The sequence below is a fragment of the Cervus canadensis genome, chromosome 16, assembly GCF_019320065.1.
Source record: "Cervus canadensis isolate Bull #8, Minnesota chromosome 16, ASM1932006v1, whole genome shotgun sequence".
Lineage (NCBI taxonomy): Eukaryota > Metazoa > Chordata > Mammalia > Artiodactyla > Cervidae > Cervus > Cervus canadensis.
In genome coordinates this window covers 56196410-56211926 of record NC_057401.1, presented here as the reverse complement: position 1 = coordinate 56211926, position 15517 = coordinate 56196410, and the positions used below count along the sequence as shown (strand labels likewise).

The 15517-nt window shown below is 44.5% G+C and overlaps 1 protein-coding gene and 1 non-coding gene across 2 annotated transcripts; one reads left to right on the top strand and one right to left on the bottom strand.

Moving 5' to 3' along the window:
• Positions 1 to 10: 10 nt before the first annotated feature.
• On the top strand, positions 11 to 14895 carry CCDC127 (coiled-coil domain containing 127). Its single transcript, XM_043489138.1, has 3 exons — positions 11 to 121; positions 1236 to 1366; positions 13577 to 14895. The coding sequence occupies exons 2-3, from the start codon at positions 1246 to 1248 to the stop codon at positions 14230 to 14232; spliced, it is 777 nt and encodes a 258-aa protein (XP_043345073.1). The 5' UTR covers positions 11 to 121; positions 1236 to 1245; the 3' UTR covers positions 14233 to 14895.
• On the bottom strand, positions 7969 to 8071 carry LOC122454706. The gene has a single exon (XR_006273510.1). It is a non-coding gene; the product is annotated as a U6 spliceosomal RNA (small nuclear RNA).
• Positions 14896 to 15517: the final 622 nt, after the last annotated feature.

Here is a 15517-nt window from a genome sequence, read left to right as displayed (position 1 = left end):
GGGGTCTTACGTCGCCGCGCCCGGGGGCGGGGGGTGGGAGACTGGGCAGCGCCGCGCCTGCGCAGAAGGGCTGGCGGGCGGGGGCGCTCAGGGCACCTGGTCGGCGAGTTCCCGGCCGGAGGTACGTTGGCGTTTTGGAGTCTTCTCGGGCTTTCCCGATTTCTCCTTATATCTAGACAATGTTGGGTTTTTCTGGAGATTACGGCAGTTTTGTGAGGCGGTACCGGGGTGCCCGTCCCGCTTTCTCTCGGGGACGGAGCGGGAGTTCCGGTATTGGGCAGTTTGATGGCGGGCCGCCCGCTTGGACTGACGTTCCGGGGTCACCTGCAGGGCGCCCGGCCGGTTCGGGATCCTCTGCGTGTCCCGTGGCGGCGGGCGCGCGGGCACCCTCTGGAGCGCGCTGTCCGAAGCGGAGCTCAGGCCCTGAAGTTTGTGGGGTCGGGGGCGGAGTACCCCTCCCAGCCCTGCGCTTTGAGGGTCGTGAGCTTCCGTACTTCAGATCTCTGACATTTTTTATTGTGCTGGCCACAAGCTCCTTCACATTAACTGCTGAGCTTTTTGTGTGTGTGCCATTTCTTTATTGCCAATTAAGATTTTATATCTTTAGGTGTTAAGCAAGTATTTATTGGAAATCGTATGAAGAGTCTTTGATGCTGAATTGAGGGTTTTTTGTTTTTTTTTTTGTCTATATTCACCTCCTCCTATTTGTATTTCAGTTTTTTGAGACACATCACGCTCCCCTACGATTTGCGAGTTGCTTTTGTCTGAGGTCTTATTTATTTCTTTTAATCTCATAAGGCTCCCTGCTGTGCAGCACCTACCTAGATCTGAACAAAGTTTTTTAAGAGAGAAAAAAAGAAAAAAGGACTCACATGGACCACATGCTGTGTTTAGTCGCTCAGTCGTGTCGGATTTTTTGTGACCCCATGGACTGTAGCTCGCCAGGCTCATCTCTCCATGGGGATTCTCCAGGCAAGAAGACTGGAGTGGGTTGTAATGCCTTCCTCCAGGGGATCTTCCAACCCAGGGATCGAACCCAGGTCTCCCGCATTGCAGGTGGATTCTTTACCGACTGAGCCATCAGGGAAGCCCAAGAATACTCGAGTGGGTACCCTATCCCTTCCCTAAGGGATCTTCAGGACCCAGGAATCAAACCAGGTCCCCTGTAGATGATACATTGTGAGCAGTGTATTTTGTTCCATTGTGTGGTTAACGATATTGTTATTTACTTCAAGGTGTATCTCCATGAATAACTTAAATGACCCCCCAAATTGGAATATCCGGCCCAATTCCAGGGCTGATGGAGGTGATGGAAGCAGATGGAATTATGCCCTGTTGGTTCCAATGCTGGGACTAGCTGCTTTTCGTAAGTCGTGATTCTCCTAACTTGTTTTCTGGGCTGAGAGTGTGGAGCCCAGAGATCTTGGGCTTTGAAACCTAACAAATGTTGACTGGGGAAAAAATGCACAGTGTGCGAGCTGTGAAGACTATAGCCCAGGATGTGTGCGTGTGTGCACTCAGTTTGTGACCCCATGGTTTGTAGCCCGCCAGGCTCCTCTGTCCATGGGATTTTCCAGGTGAGAATATTGGAGTGGGTTGTCACTTCCTTATCCAGGGGATCTTCCCAACCCAAGGATCGAACCCGTGTCTCCTGCATTGGCAGATGGATTCTTTAGCACTGAGCCACCTGGGAAGCCCTATAGCCCAGGAGAGAGCCTTTCAGATACCTGTTAGGACCTGCTCTGCAGAGGTAGAGGAGGAGCCAGGGAATACATGTGGTCAGGCTACATCTTGGTGAAAGATTACTCCTTGTCATAAAAGAAAAGCCAGGTATCTCAAGTTAATGATTTTAATACGGGAAGGTGCAAGAATCTGGGGTCATTAAAATTCTTCCATAAATATGTATCTTAACTATTGAGGGTCTCATGTATCCAAGACAGAGTGCATTCACCCTGAGTGCCTTTCAGGGTGAATGTGTAGGTCACTGACTACAGTGGCTAATGACTTAATCATAAATGGCAGGCACCAGTCTTTGTTTACACAGACAGGTACTGTGTGTCCTGGTCAAATGGGTTAACCCTCTGAGCCTCAGTTTCTCTGACATCGTAATTATCTTAGTGCAATGCGAGGGTTAAGTAAGACAAGATAGAGGTGTTTTATGTGGAGCGATTTAGTAACTGCTAGTTCTTTTCAAAGCTTCATTGCTCTGAAGGGGGCTCCCTTGCTTCAGTTGCCCTCATAAGCGCTAATGAGGAAGAATAAAGTAGGCATGAAAGAAAACCGGTTTTGGATGTCTGTGTAATGTTTAGGATATCAGTCTTTGGAACACTTCATCCCTGAAACCTCTGTTCAGGCTGACTAGAAATTCTCTCTACATTGAATCAACTTTGTACCACTTGAGGGAAATTACCAGTCACTGGTCAGTTGTAATTTTTCCAGCTCTTAGTTTTTATCCTGACTATTGGGGTGGCCAAAAAGTTTGTTTGAGTTTGAAATTTGAACGACCTTTTTGGCCAATTCAATCCCTGATGAATTTCTTGATGGTTAGGAGTTGGTTTTATGTTTTGTCATTGTTGATTGAGGAAGACACTTTACCCTTTTAGGTTTTTCTGGCTGGTCTAAGAATTAAATTGCTAAGAGTTAGATTAACAGGAGAAAATAAAACCAAAGTTCCTAACATCTACCCGTTGGAGAGAGCTGGGGTTTCCTAGGTGGCTTATTGGTAAAGACTCTGCTGTCTGCCTGTGCACAGACATGAGAGATGTGGGCTCAGTACCCGGGTTGGGAAGACCCCCTGGAGGAGGGCATGGCAACCCACTCCAGTGTTCTTGCCTGGGAAATTCCATGGACAGAGGAGCCTGGTGGGATACGGTTCATGGGGTGGCAAGGAGTTGGACACAACGGAGCACACATACAATAACAACAACATTGGATAGAGCCAGGAAAACTGAGTAACTCACCAAAATGGCATAAGCTCTCACCTTAAATACCATCCTCAGCTAAAGGCAAAAGAGGATATTGGGGGTGGGGAGAGTTAGTTATCACAGAAGAACAGGAAAAGCACAGTAATTGAGGGTAAGGTTCTTGTGCAGATTTAGGTTGTAGCCTTTAAATTTGATAACTTTCAAGCAATTTGGTTAACCTGTTCTGGTACAACCAGGGAGACACCCTTACAACTGGAGACTTCCCTTGTAAATGTAAGTGTTTCTTGTGTTGCTGTTTAGTCTCTTAAGTTGTTTCCAACTCTTTGCAGCCCCGCGGATGGTAGCCTTCCAGGCTCCTCTGTCCATGAGATTTCCCAGGTAAAAATACTCCAGTAGGTTGCCATTTCCTTCTCCAGGGGATCTTCCTGGTCCAAGGATCAAACCTGCGTCTCCTGCATTGGCAGGTGAATTCTTTACTGCTGAGCCACCAGGGAAGCCCGAGGTGTTTCTTATGAACGGGTAGCTCCTACTTGGTTTTCAAAATTTCTTCCATGTCTGCTGTTTCTTAGGAAATAACCAGTTGATATAATCCTTATGCCAAAGAGACCTTTTTTTTTTTTAATTAGTAGGAAGTGGATTTATTTAGAAAGAGACACACTCCACAGAATATGGTCCATCTCAGAAGGCAGAGACCCTGAAATGTGGGGTGGTTAGCTTTTATGGGCTGGGTAATTTCATAGGCTAATGAGTGGGAAGATTATTCTAATTATTTGGGTATGGGAGCAGGGATTTCTAGGAATGGGCCACAGCCTACTTTTTGACCTTTCATGGTTGGCTTTAGAACTGTTCTAGAGCTGGTCATTGTGTAATTTAGCATGCTGATGTCTTACAGTGAGCATATAATGAGGCTTAAGGTCCACTGGCAGTGGATCCTGCCATCTTGGACCTAATTGATTCTAACCAGTGGCAGGGAGATCAAACCAGTCAACCCTAAAAGAAATCAACCCTGAATATTCATTGGAGGGATTGGTGCTGAAGCTGAAGCTCCAGTACTTTGGCCACCTGATGGGAAGAGCCAACTCATTGGAAAAGACTCTGGTGCTGGGAAAGACTGAAGGCAAAAGGAGAAGGGGACATCACAGGATAAGATGGTTAGATAGCATCACCAACTCAGTGGACATGATTTTGAGCAAACTCTAGGAGATAGTGGAGGACAGGAGCCTGGCATGCTACAGTCCATGGGGTCGCAAAGAGTCGGACATCACTTGGTGACTGAGCAACGTGTGCATGCTAAGTTGCTTCATTCATGTTCTACTCTTACCAGTCCTATGGACTATAACCCACCAGGCTACTCTATTCATGGGATTTTCCAGGCAAGAATACTGGAGTGGGTTGCCATGCCCTCCTCCAGGGGATCTTCCTGACCCAGGGATCGAACCCATGTCACCTTCATTGGCAGGCAGGTTCATTATCACTGACACCAATGGCTATGTCATTCTTTTAAGAGTTGTGCCCTGCTGTCTTCCCTACTGTTTTATTCTCCCTTCAGATTTTAGTCCCATGTTCTTACGGAAAGCAGAGGGGTGATGCTTCAATTTCTGTGGCTTCAAGGCTGAGGAGGGGTATTGACCTTATCTGTCAGGGAGTAAAAATCTCTGGTCTAGGGCCCCAGGGGCAGGATGGCTCCTTGTTTGCAGTTGGTTTGGGCTGGAATCCTCACATAGCTGTCAGCTTGATGTGGAGCTGTTGTACAGCTTCCACAACCTTCTTGAGACTCTTCTTGATGATGAAGCACTTTTTATTATATCACACTACAAAAATAACTATCTATAAATGACAAAAGACTTGTTGACTAAAAAAAAGATGCACAAGGTGAGAGTTGAGAGTTAAGTTTTGTTTGGGGCAAAATGAGGACTGCAGCCTGGGAGGCAGCACCTCAGATAACTCAGAGAGAGCTCCACAGAGGAAGTGGAGGAAGGTTGATATATAAGATTTTGGTGAAGGGGAAGTTGAATGCAGTCAAGTACTCATTTTACAAAAGGTTTTCTGCTAGTCACAGGAGCTTATATCACCATGAACGGATTTAGTGCCTTTTTAGATATGTTGTTCAGTTGCTAAGTTGTGTCTGACTGTTTGTGATCCCATGAACTGTAATGTGCCAGGCTTCCCTGTCCTTCACCATCTTCTGGAGCTTGCTCAAACTTAAGTCCATTGAGTTGGTGGTGCCATCCAACCATCTCATCTTCTGTAGCCCCTTTCTCCTCCTGCCTTCAGTCTTTCCCAGCATCAGGGTCTTTTCCAGTGAGCTGGCTCTTCACATCAAGTGGCCAAAGTGTTGGAGCTTCAGCATCAGTCCTTCCAAAGAATATTCAGGGTTGATTTCCTTTAGGATGGACTGGTTTGATCTCCTTGCAGTCCAAGGGACTCTCAGGAGTCTTCTTGAACACCACAGTTCAAAAGCATCAATTCTTAAGTGCTCAGCCTTCTTTATTGTTCAACTCCCACATTCCTAAGTGACTACATGAAAAACCATAGCTTTGACTATATGAACATTTTGTTGACCAAATGACATCTCTGCTTTTTAATATGCTATCTAGGTTTGTCATAGCTTTCCTTCCAAGGAGCCGGTGTCCTTTAATTTCATGGCTGCAGTCCCCATCCACAGTGATTTTTGGAGCCCAAGAAAAAAAATTTGTCACTGTGTCCCCTTTTTCCCCATCTATTTGCTATGAAGTGATGGGACCAGGTGCCATGATCTTAGTTTTTTGAACATTGAGTTTTAAGCTAGCTTTTTCACTTTCCTCTTTTACCCACATCAAGAGGCTCTTTAGTTCCTCTTCACTTTCTGCCGCTAGAAAACTCATACTGTCATTAAAAGCAGCATTTCAGGAAAACTTCGAAGAAGCCGAATCCAGTCTTGCCCCAGCCTACTCCTAACAAGAGCCATTTACCCAACTAAATTTAATCCCAGTCTTAGAAAATCTTGATCATGTAGAACTTTCTTTTCCAGTATTTTCTTCTCATTCTTTACACCTTCTTTTACTGAAAACATATATTCTACTTTCAAGTTTTTTTTTCTTTTTCCACTTCAGGTTATTTTTATTGATGACAGATTTGCAACGTATAATAAGATCTTATTTGACCTTTAATAAACCTAGGTATAACAGAAATGCTGTACTTAACAGTGATGATTCTAAAGACGTGTCTGTATTAGTCAAACCTACAAACAAGTCACCTTCAATACCAGATATTAATTTAATGTTGAATATTTCCTAGATCACATGAACCCAAAATTCTTTCGGGCCAGTTTTATACTCCTGAGTACTTATACAAGCACTTGTGCTTAATCACTCAGTTATGTCTGACTCTTTGTAACCCCATGAACTGTAACCTGCCAGGCTCCTCTGTCCGTGGAATTCACCAGGCAAGAATACTGGAGCGGGTTGCCATTTCATTCTCCAGTATAAACAATTAAGTCAATTAAGCAGAGCTCTTTTATAAATTAATTTTGGTAATACCGTACATCTCCCACACGAAAACACAGAGACCTCATGGTTCTTATTTCAGATTTTCAGCCCTGAGTCAGTTTGTTGTTGTTGTTCAGCTGCTTAGCAAAAACAAGACCAGAAGCTAACTGTGGCTCAGAGTCAGGTACTACAATGTAAAACCCATCAGTTTTATGGTGGTTGTTTAGTCGCTTAGTCATGTCCAGCTCTTTGTGACCCCATGGACTGCAGCACACCAGGCTTCCCTGTCCTTCACTATCTCCCAGTATTTCCTCAAACTCATGTCCACTGAGTCGGTGATGCCATCCAATCATCTCATCCTCTGTCGCCTCCTCCTCCTGCCTTCAATATTGCCCAGCATCAAAGTCTTTCCCAGTGAGTCAGTTCTTTGCATCAGGTGGCCAAAGGATTGGAGCTTCAGCTTCAGCATCAGTACTTCCAATGAATATTCAGGACTGATATCCTTTAGAATGGACTGGTTTGGTTTTCTTGCAGTCCAAGGGATTCTCAGGAGTCTTCTCCAGCACCACAGTTTGAAGGAGTCAATTCTTCATTGCTCAGCCTTCTTTACGGTTCATCTTCTGTTTGGTCACATCCATACATGACTACTGGAAAAACCATAACTTGGACTACACAGACCTTTGTTGGTTAAGTGATGTCTCTGCTTTTAATACACTGTCTAGGTTTGTCATAGCTTTTCTTCCAAGAAACAAGCATCTTTTAATTTGATGGCTAGAGTCACTGTCCATAGTGATTTTGGAGCTCAAGAAAATACAGTCTGTCACTGTTTCCATTTTTTTCCTCCATCTGTTTGCCATGAAGTGATGGGACCAGATGCCATTATCTTAGTTTTTTGAATGTTGAGTTTTTTGTTCTAAGGCCAGAAAAAAAGTTTTTTTTCCCTCAAAGGATTGAGTAGCTATCTCAATGATATCAAATGACTGCTACACCCATTCATCTGTGTTGCAAGGTTTTTCTTTCCCTTATTTAGCTTAGGTTTATCACAGCTTTCTTCCAAGGAGCAAGTGTCTTTTCAGCTGTGACAAACCTAGACAGTGTATTGAAAACCAGGGACATCACTTTGCTGACAAAGGTCTGTTTAGTCAAAGCTATGGTTTTTAGCTTAGCTGAGAAGGCTTCTCCCATTCCTTCTCCACCACCAGTTTTTATTAGATGGCTCCAGATGTCAGCTGTGGCCTCCCATTTGGTTACTGCTATCTACGGGGATATTCCAGTCTAGGTTTTAATAATCACCCTCTGGGCGCCTTCACACTCCATAGTCCAGGGTCTACTGAGGCCTTTGCTTCAGGTCCAGATTTTGTCTGTTTCTTTACGCTTTCTGTTAGAACCTTCTCATGATGAGGGTGGTTCCCCTGACCCTCAAGAAGCAGTGGTCCGTAGCTAGTCAGGCCAGAGAGACGAGTGTGCGGTGGCACGTTGTGCTCCCTGAGTCATACCCCGTGGTTCTGGGTCTCTCTCAGGAATCTGAGAAACTGGGGAAAGCGCTGCCTGTTGTGGGGTAGGTTTTTTTTTTTTTTAATAATATGGAACACCTGGCCAATTTGCATGTCTTCCTTGCGCAGGCACCATGCTAATCTTCTCTGTGTCGTTCCAGTTTTTTTTTAGTTTTTAGTATATGAGCTGCCAAAGTGAGCAAGCATACTTTTCATGGAGTGACTTATGTGCCTGGATTTCTCAGGCCAACGGGATTGAGTAGACAAAGGGGAGGCTGACAAGTGTTGGTCCTTTAATGGACCGGAATCTTGTGGTCCGGAGAGTAAGAGAGAGAAAGAGGCTGCTATCCTCTGGTTTACACGGAAAGCCAATAGAGTGCTGTTCTTAGGGCTCGCGCTGCTGCACATAGGCACCAGGCGCCCTCTCCAGTGGGTGAAGGCACAGTGCGCCTTCTCGAGAGGGTCTTAGAAGCCTGGGCAAGAAAGTGAGCTCAGCGGGCCTCGGTGCTCCAAGGAATTAGCCAGAAATAGAGAGAAAAGAAAGAAAGACACGGGCACCAAAGCTCTGATGGAGCAAAGGTGTTTTAATGAACATGGCGTGGGCATATATACTGTCTTACAAGGTGGTTATTCTCAGCAAAGACAAAGATTAAAATTACAGACTTAAAAAACATAAGATGATCCCTATCAAAGAGAGAGTTGCAAACAATCACCCCTTACCATTTGGCTCATAAAAAGGAAGAGGGTACTTATCACTGTAATGAGAAATGCCTGGATTCCTCAGCCCCGGGAAAGGCATGCCTCTCCTCTTAATTCTTGAATATTCAGGAATCAATAAGGGCCAGAGGGTTCCTGACAGATCCAAAACAGCACACAGGAAGCCTCTTGTTAAATGCTTCCTGACAGACAAGAGTAGCATTTATCAACTTCCTTTGTCTGCCTTTACCTTTAGACTATGCTCAGGCCACTTAACACCCATCTGTTTGATATAATTTCTGAATCTTGTAATAACACTTTTTTGGAGAATAATTATAAGAATGCAGAATTAAAATATTTCTCTGATTGCATTACCTAAGCAAGATAACCAAAAAGAAGGAAATATAATATTCCTCAACCCTTCTCAGGGACAGAAAGCAGGAACTTTGAAAGTAAGGGTTACTATAAAAAGCTATAAAAGCTAGAGAAGAGTCTGAAAAAACAAATGGAAAATGAAAGTCACCATAGGGCCTTTCCCAGCCTCAAAATGAATTAATTGTAAAGCAATTATCCTTCAGTTAAAAAAGAAATTAAAAAACTAATAAAAAAACTAACTACATAGTAGCTGTAATTTTAAGCCTTCCACTTCACTCACCAAGTTCATTGCTCTAACTACAGGCAGCAGGCAGCCTTTCTGAGTGTTAAGTAAGGTTTTACAAGAGGGCAGACTAGTGAGTGTCTAAATAGCAACTCACATGACCATTGTATCTACTACTGTGGGCAAGAATCCCTTAGAAGAAATGGAGTAGCCATCATAGTCAACAGAAGAGTCTGAAATGCAGTTCTTGGGTGTGGTCTCAAAAATGACAGAATGATCTCTGTTCGTTTCCAAGACAAACAATTCAGTATCATAGTAATACAAGTCTATGTCCTGACCAGTAATGCTGAAGGAGCTGAAGTTGAACGGTTCTATGAAGACCTACAAGACCTTCTAGAGCTAACACCCTAAAAGATGTCCTCTTCAGTATAGGGGACTGGAATGCAGAAGTAGGAAGTCAAGAGATACCTGGAGTGACAGGCAAATTTGGCCTTGGAGTACAAAATGAAGTAGAGCAAAGGCTCACAGTTTTGCCAAGAGAACGTACTAGTCATGGCAAACACCCTCTTCCAACAACAAGAGAAGACCCTGTACACATGGACCAGATGGTCAATACCGAAATCAGAATGATTGTATTTATTGCTGCCAAAGATGGGGAAGCTCTATCCAGTCAGCAAAAACAAGACTGGGAGCTGACTGGGCTCAGATCATGAACTCCTTATTGCCAAATTTAGACTTAAATTGAAGAAAGTAGGGAAAACCACTAGACCATTCAGATATAACCTAAATCAAATCCCTTACAGTTATACAGTGGAAGTAACAAACAGATTCAAGGGATTAGATCTGATAGACAGAGGGCAGAAGAACTATGGACAGAGGTTTGTGACATTGTACAGGAGGCAGTGATCAAGGCCATCCCCAAGAAAAAGAAATGCAAAAAGGCAAAATGGTTGTCTGAAGAGGCCTTACAAATAGCTGAGAAAAGTAGAGAAGCTAAAGGCAAAGGAGAAAAAGATATTCCCATTTGAATGCAGAGTTTCAAAGAATAGTGAGGAGAGATTAGAAAGCCTTCCTCAGTGATCAATGCAAAGAAACAGAGGAAAACAATAGAATGGGAAAGGCCAGAGATCTCTTCAAGAAAATCAGAAATACCAAGGGAACATTTTATGCAAAGATGGGCCCAATAAAGGATAGAAATGGTATGGATTTAACAGAAGCAGAAGATATTAAGAAGAGGTAGCAAGAATATACAGAAGAACTATGTGAAGAAGATCTTAATGACCCAGATAACCACGACAGTGTGATCACTCACCTAGAGCCAGACATACTGGAATATGAAGTCAAGTGGGCCTTAGGAAGCATCACTATGAATAAAGCTAGTGGAAGTGATGGAATTCCAGTTGAACTCTTTCAAATCCTAAAAGATGATGTTATTAAGGTGCTGCTCTCAATATATCGGTGAATTTGGAAAACTTAGCAGTGGCCACAGGACTGAAAGAGGTCAGTTTTCATTCCAATCGCAAAGAATGTTCAAACTAGCACAAAGTTGCACTCATCTCACACGCTAGTAGAGTAATACTCAAAATTCTCCAAGCCAGGCTTCAATTATATGTGAACCGTGAACTTCCAGATGTTCAAGCTGGATTTAGAAAAGGCAGAGGAACCAGAGATCAAATTGCCAACATCTGCTGGATCATTGAAAAAGGAAGAGTTCCAGAAAACATCTACTTCTGCTTTATTGATTATGCCAAAGCCTTTGACTGTGTAGATCACAACAAACTGGAAAATTCTTCAAGAAATGGGAATACCAGACCACCTGACCTGTCTTCTGAGAAATCTGTATGCAGGTCGGAAAGCAACAGTTAGAACCGGACATGGAACAACAGATTGGTTCCAAGTTGGGAAAGGAGTATGTCAAGGCTGTATATATTGTCACCCTGCTTACTTAACTTATATGCAGAGTACATCATGGGAAATGCCAGGCTGGATGAAGCATAAGCTGGAATCAGGTTGCCAGGGGAAATATCAATAACCTCAGATATGCAGATGACACCACCCTTGTGGCAGAAAGTGAAGAAGACCTAAAGAGCCTCTTGATGAAAGTGAAAGAGGAGAGTGGAAAAGCTGGCTGAAAACTCAACATTCAGAAAACTCAGATCATGGCATCCAGTCCCATCACTTCATGGCAAAATGATGGAGAAAGTATGGAAACGGTGAGAGACTTTATTTTTTTGGCTCCAAAATCACTGCAGACAGTGACTGCGGTCATGAAATTAAAAGCCACTTGCTTCTTGGAAGAAAAGCTATGACCAACCTAGACAGCATGTTAAAAAACAGGGACATTACTTTGCCAACAAAAGTCCATCCAGTCAAAGCTATGGTTTTTCCAGTAGTCATGTATGGATGTGAGAGTTGGACTTATATAAAGAAAACTGAGCACCGAAGAATTGATGCTTTTGAACTGTGGTGTTGGAGAAGATTCTTGAGAGGCCCTTGGACTGCAAGGAGATCCAGTCAGTCAATCCTAAAAGAAACCAGTCCTGAATATTTATTGAAAGGACTGATGCTGAAGCTGAAGCTCCAGTAGTTTGGTGACCTGTTGCTAAGAGCTGATTCATTGGAAAAGACCCTGATGGTGGGAAGGATAGAAGGTAGGAGGAGAAGGGGACAACAGAGGATGAGATGATTGGATGGCATCACCGACTCGATGGACATGTGTTTGAGTAAACTCCGGGAGTTGGTCATGGAAGGGGAAGCCTGGTGTGCTGCAGTCCATGGGCTCACAAAGAGTCCGACACAACTGAGCAACTGAACTGAACTGAAAATCACTGCATATGGTGATTGCAGTCATAAATTAAAAGCCACTTGTTCCTTGGAAGAAAGCTACAACAAACCTAGACAGCATATTGAAAAGCAGAGACATTACTTTGCCGACAAAGGTCTGTATAGTCAATGCTGTTGTTTTTCAGTAGTCGTGTATGGATGTGAGAGTTGTATCATAAAAAAGGCTGAGCACCAAAGAACTGATGCATTTGACCGTGGTGTTGGAGAAGCCTTGTGAAAGTTACTTGGACAGCAAGGAGATCAAACCAGTCAATCCTAAGGAAATCAACCCTGATTTCAAATTCATTTGGAGGACTGATGCTGAAGCTGAAGCTCCAATCCTTTGGCCATCTGATGCGAAGAGCTGACTCATTGGAAAAGATCCCAATGATGGGAAAGATAGAAGGTAGGAGGCGAAGGGGACGACAGAGGACGAAATGGTTGGATGGCATCACCGACTCAGTGGATGTGAGTTTGAGCAAGCTCCAGAGATGGTAAAGGACAGGGAAGCCTGGTGTGCTTCAGTCCATGGGGTCAAAAAGTGTTGGACATGACTGAGTGACTCAATAACAAAAGCAGCAATTCAGAACTTGGGGCATATCCTATACCAGTGAAATCATCACACTGTCTATTGTCTTGTTATAAGAAAAGACCAAAACTCTTACTCATAGGATAGAGAAGGTCTGGTGACAGCACCCAGAACCAGGCACCAGCTGGCTACAGGCTCCATGGTCATCAGCTCTCTCTCTCACTTTGGCTTGTCAGTTTGTGGAGCAGAGCAGGGTATTACCCACCCCAGCTGCCCACATCTTATGTCTTGTATTTGTGAGGTTATGGTGGAGCTGTGTCTTGAGGCTGAAATTCTGACTTCTTGTTTGTATGACCCCCTAGCAGGATATAAGCAGCCATCTTGGGCCTTACCTGTTTACTAGTGATGACCGGGCACAGCTTTGAACACACTTTGAGCTTTTTTCAGTTCTGTACTAACCTGGCCAACATTGTGAAGCATACTCGCCCATAGTCATTTTTAAACCTTGCCAATGGTCTTTCGAGGCCCTGTGGCCAGAGTATAGGCACGTGGTGCTAGGCTAGAGGTAGGTTTTCTCAGCCCTCAAACGTTAGGAGGCTGGAAGGGGTCTCTGCAGTCTTGTTGTACTTCTCTTTGGAGAGCCCTTACCTGATTTGAAGCACTTTGCATATTGTATGTGTGCTTAGTTGCTTCAGTCTTGTCTGACTCTTTGTGACTCATGAACTATAGGCCACCAGGCTCCTCTGTCCATGGGATTATCCCTGCAAGAATACTGCAGTGGGTTGCCATTTTCTCCTTTAGGGGATCTTCCCGACCCAGGAATCAAACAAGCATCTCCTGCATTGGCAGGTGGATTCTTTACCATTTGAGCCACCTGGGAAGCCCACATAGCTTCATAGAAACTATTATCATTTTGTTTGTCTCAGGACTTAATAATTTATTGAAATGCTCTATAGCTGCTTTATGTTTCCTGTAAACAGAGATTATAGCACTTGAGCTCTGATGTTCATTATGTGTGTTTTCCTCCCCCAATTTATTTGTGTCAGGCTGGATTTGGTCTCGGGAGTCGAGAAAAGAAATAGAAAAGGAGAGAGAAGCGTACCGTCAGAGGACGGTTGCCTTCCAGCAGGACCTTGAAGCCAGGTACCATGCCACAATTGCAGAAAGCCGGCGGGCCGTGGCACACTTGTCCCTGGAACTTGAAAAGGAGCAGAACAGAACAACTAGTTACCGAGAAGCCCTCATCTCTCAGGGGCGCAAGTTGGTGGAAGAGAAGAAACTTCTGGAACAGGAGCGGGCTCAGGTCCTGCAGGAGAGGAGGCAGCCCTTGCGGAGTGCGTACCTGCGCTGCCTGGGCCAGGAGGAGGACTGGCAGCGCAGGGCCAGGCTCCTGCTGAGCGAGTTCGAGGCTGCGCTCACCGAGAGACAGAGCATCTACTGCAGCCTGGTGCTCCCGCGCCGCAGGCGGCTCGAGCTCGAGAAGAGCTTGCTGGTCCGCGCGTCCACTGACCCGGTGGCCGCAGACCTCGAGATGGCAGCTGGCCTCACTGACATATTTAAGCACGATACGCACTGTGGTGACGTCTGGAACACCAACAAGCGCCAAAACGGGAGGCTCATGTGGCTGTATCTCAGATACTGGGAACTAATCGTTGAACTGAAGAAGTTTAAGCAGGTAGAGAAAGCCATACTGGAAAAGTAAGACAGGAGTGAACGGCTCCAGGTCAGAGTCATGGGTTGTGGGTTTTCCGATGTTCGCTGCTCCTCCTGCCAGCGCTCCCTAGTTGTGACCGTGCATGCACACCGCCACCTCTTAGCAGCGGCCATTCCCGTCACCCTCTGAGGAGGACAGCAAGGCCTCTGTCCCCTGCAGCAGCTAAGGACACAGTCTCAGAAGCAGGTCAATATTTTATTAAGCAGGACAGGATAACCTCATAGCTTTAGAGTAAAATTGTTTTTAAGAATATCAAATACAGTGTTCACCCTATAAGTCATTCTGTCACTTCCTAAATAAGTTCTGTTTTCTCCTCAAATTATTTTTCTCTCTCCTAAAACTACAGTTAGAAGTTGTCAGGTAGCGGTGAGGACTGCCTCACAGATGGGAACAGACGGTGGTGACGCCAGCAAGGTTTCGTGGTCTGAATCCCATCAGTGTTTCTGCTTTCCACTTGATAACCCTTGTGGGTGTTTGGAGTTTGCTGTGCCTGTATTCAGTAAGCAGATACTGTTTATTTAGGTTGGTGCAAAGGTAATTGTGGTTTTGCATTGTTGAATTTTGCCATTTGATATTGAAATACATTCTTAAATAAATGAAGTTATGTTTTGAAAGTGCAAGTGTTAGTCACTCAGTTGTGTTTGACTCTTCGGGATCTTGTGGGCTGTAGCCCGCCAGGCTCCTCTGTCCATGGGATTCTCCAGGAAGAATACTAGAGTGGGTTGCCATTCCCTTTCTCAGGGAATTTTCCTGACCCAGGGATTGAACCCACATCTCTGCTTTGCAGGCAGATTGTTTACTGTCTGAGCCACCAGGGAAGCCCGAGGTTATGTTTTACATCATCTTAATGCACATTTCTCACTTTATGTTTTTTTGTTAATGATTTATTACTTGCTTTTATTTTAGACTAGGGAAATGATGTTAGACAAAAAGCAGATTTGAGCGACTTTCTTACTTGAGTTCAAAATAAGTCATAAATCGGCAGAGACAACTAGCAACATCAGTGACGCATTTGACCCAGGAACTGCTAACAAACGTACAGTGCAGTAGCCATTCAAGAAGTTTTGTAAAGGAGACGAGAGCCTTGACAATGAGGAGTGTGTTGGCTGGCCATCAGAAGTTGACAGTGACCAACTGAGAGCCATCATCGGAGCTGATCCTCTTACAACTACATGAGAAGTTGCCAACGAACTCAAGTGTCAACCTTTCTACAGTTGCTAAGCATTTGAAGCAGATTTGATAGGTGGTAAAGCTCGATAATGTATGAGCTGAC

Excerpts from the sequence above, each read along its gene's own strand:
- CCDC127 (XM_043489138.1), top strand. The coding sequence starts at position 1,246 with ATGAATAACTTAAATGACCCCCCAAATTGGAATATCCGGCCCAATTCC. Across the intron at positions 1,367-13,576 it reads GCTGGGACTAGCTGCTTTTC|GCTGGATTTGGTCTCGGGAG; the intron begins GTAAGTCGTGAT and ends TATTTGTGTCAG.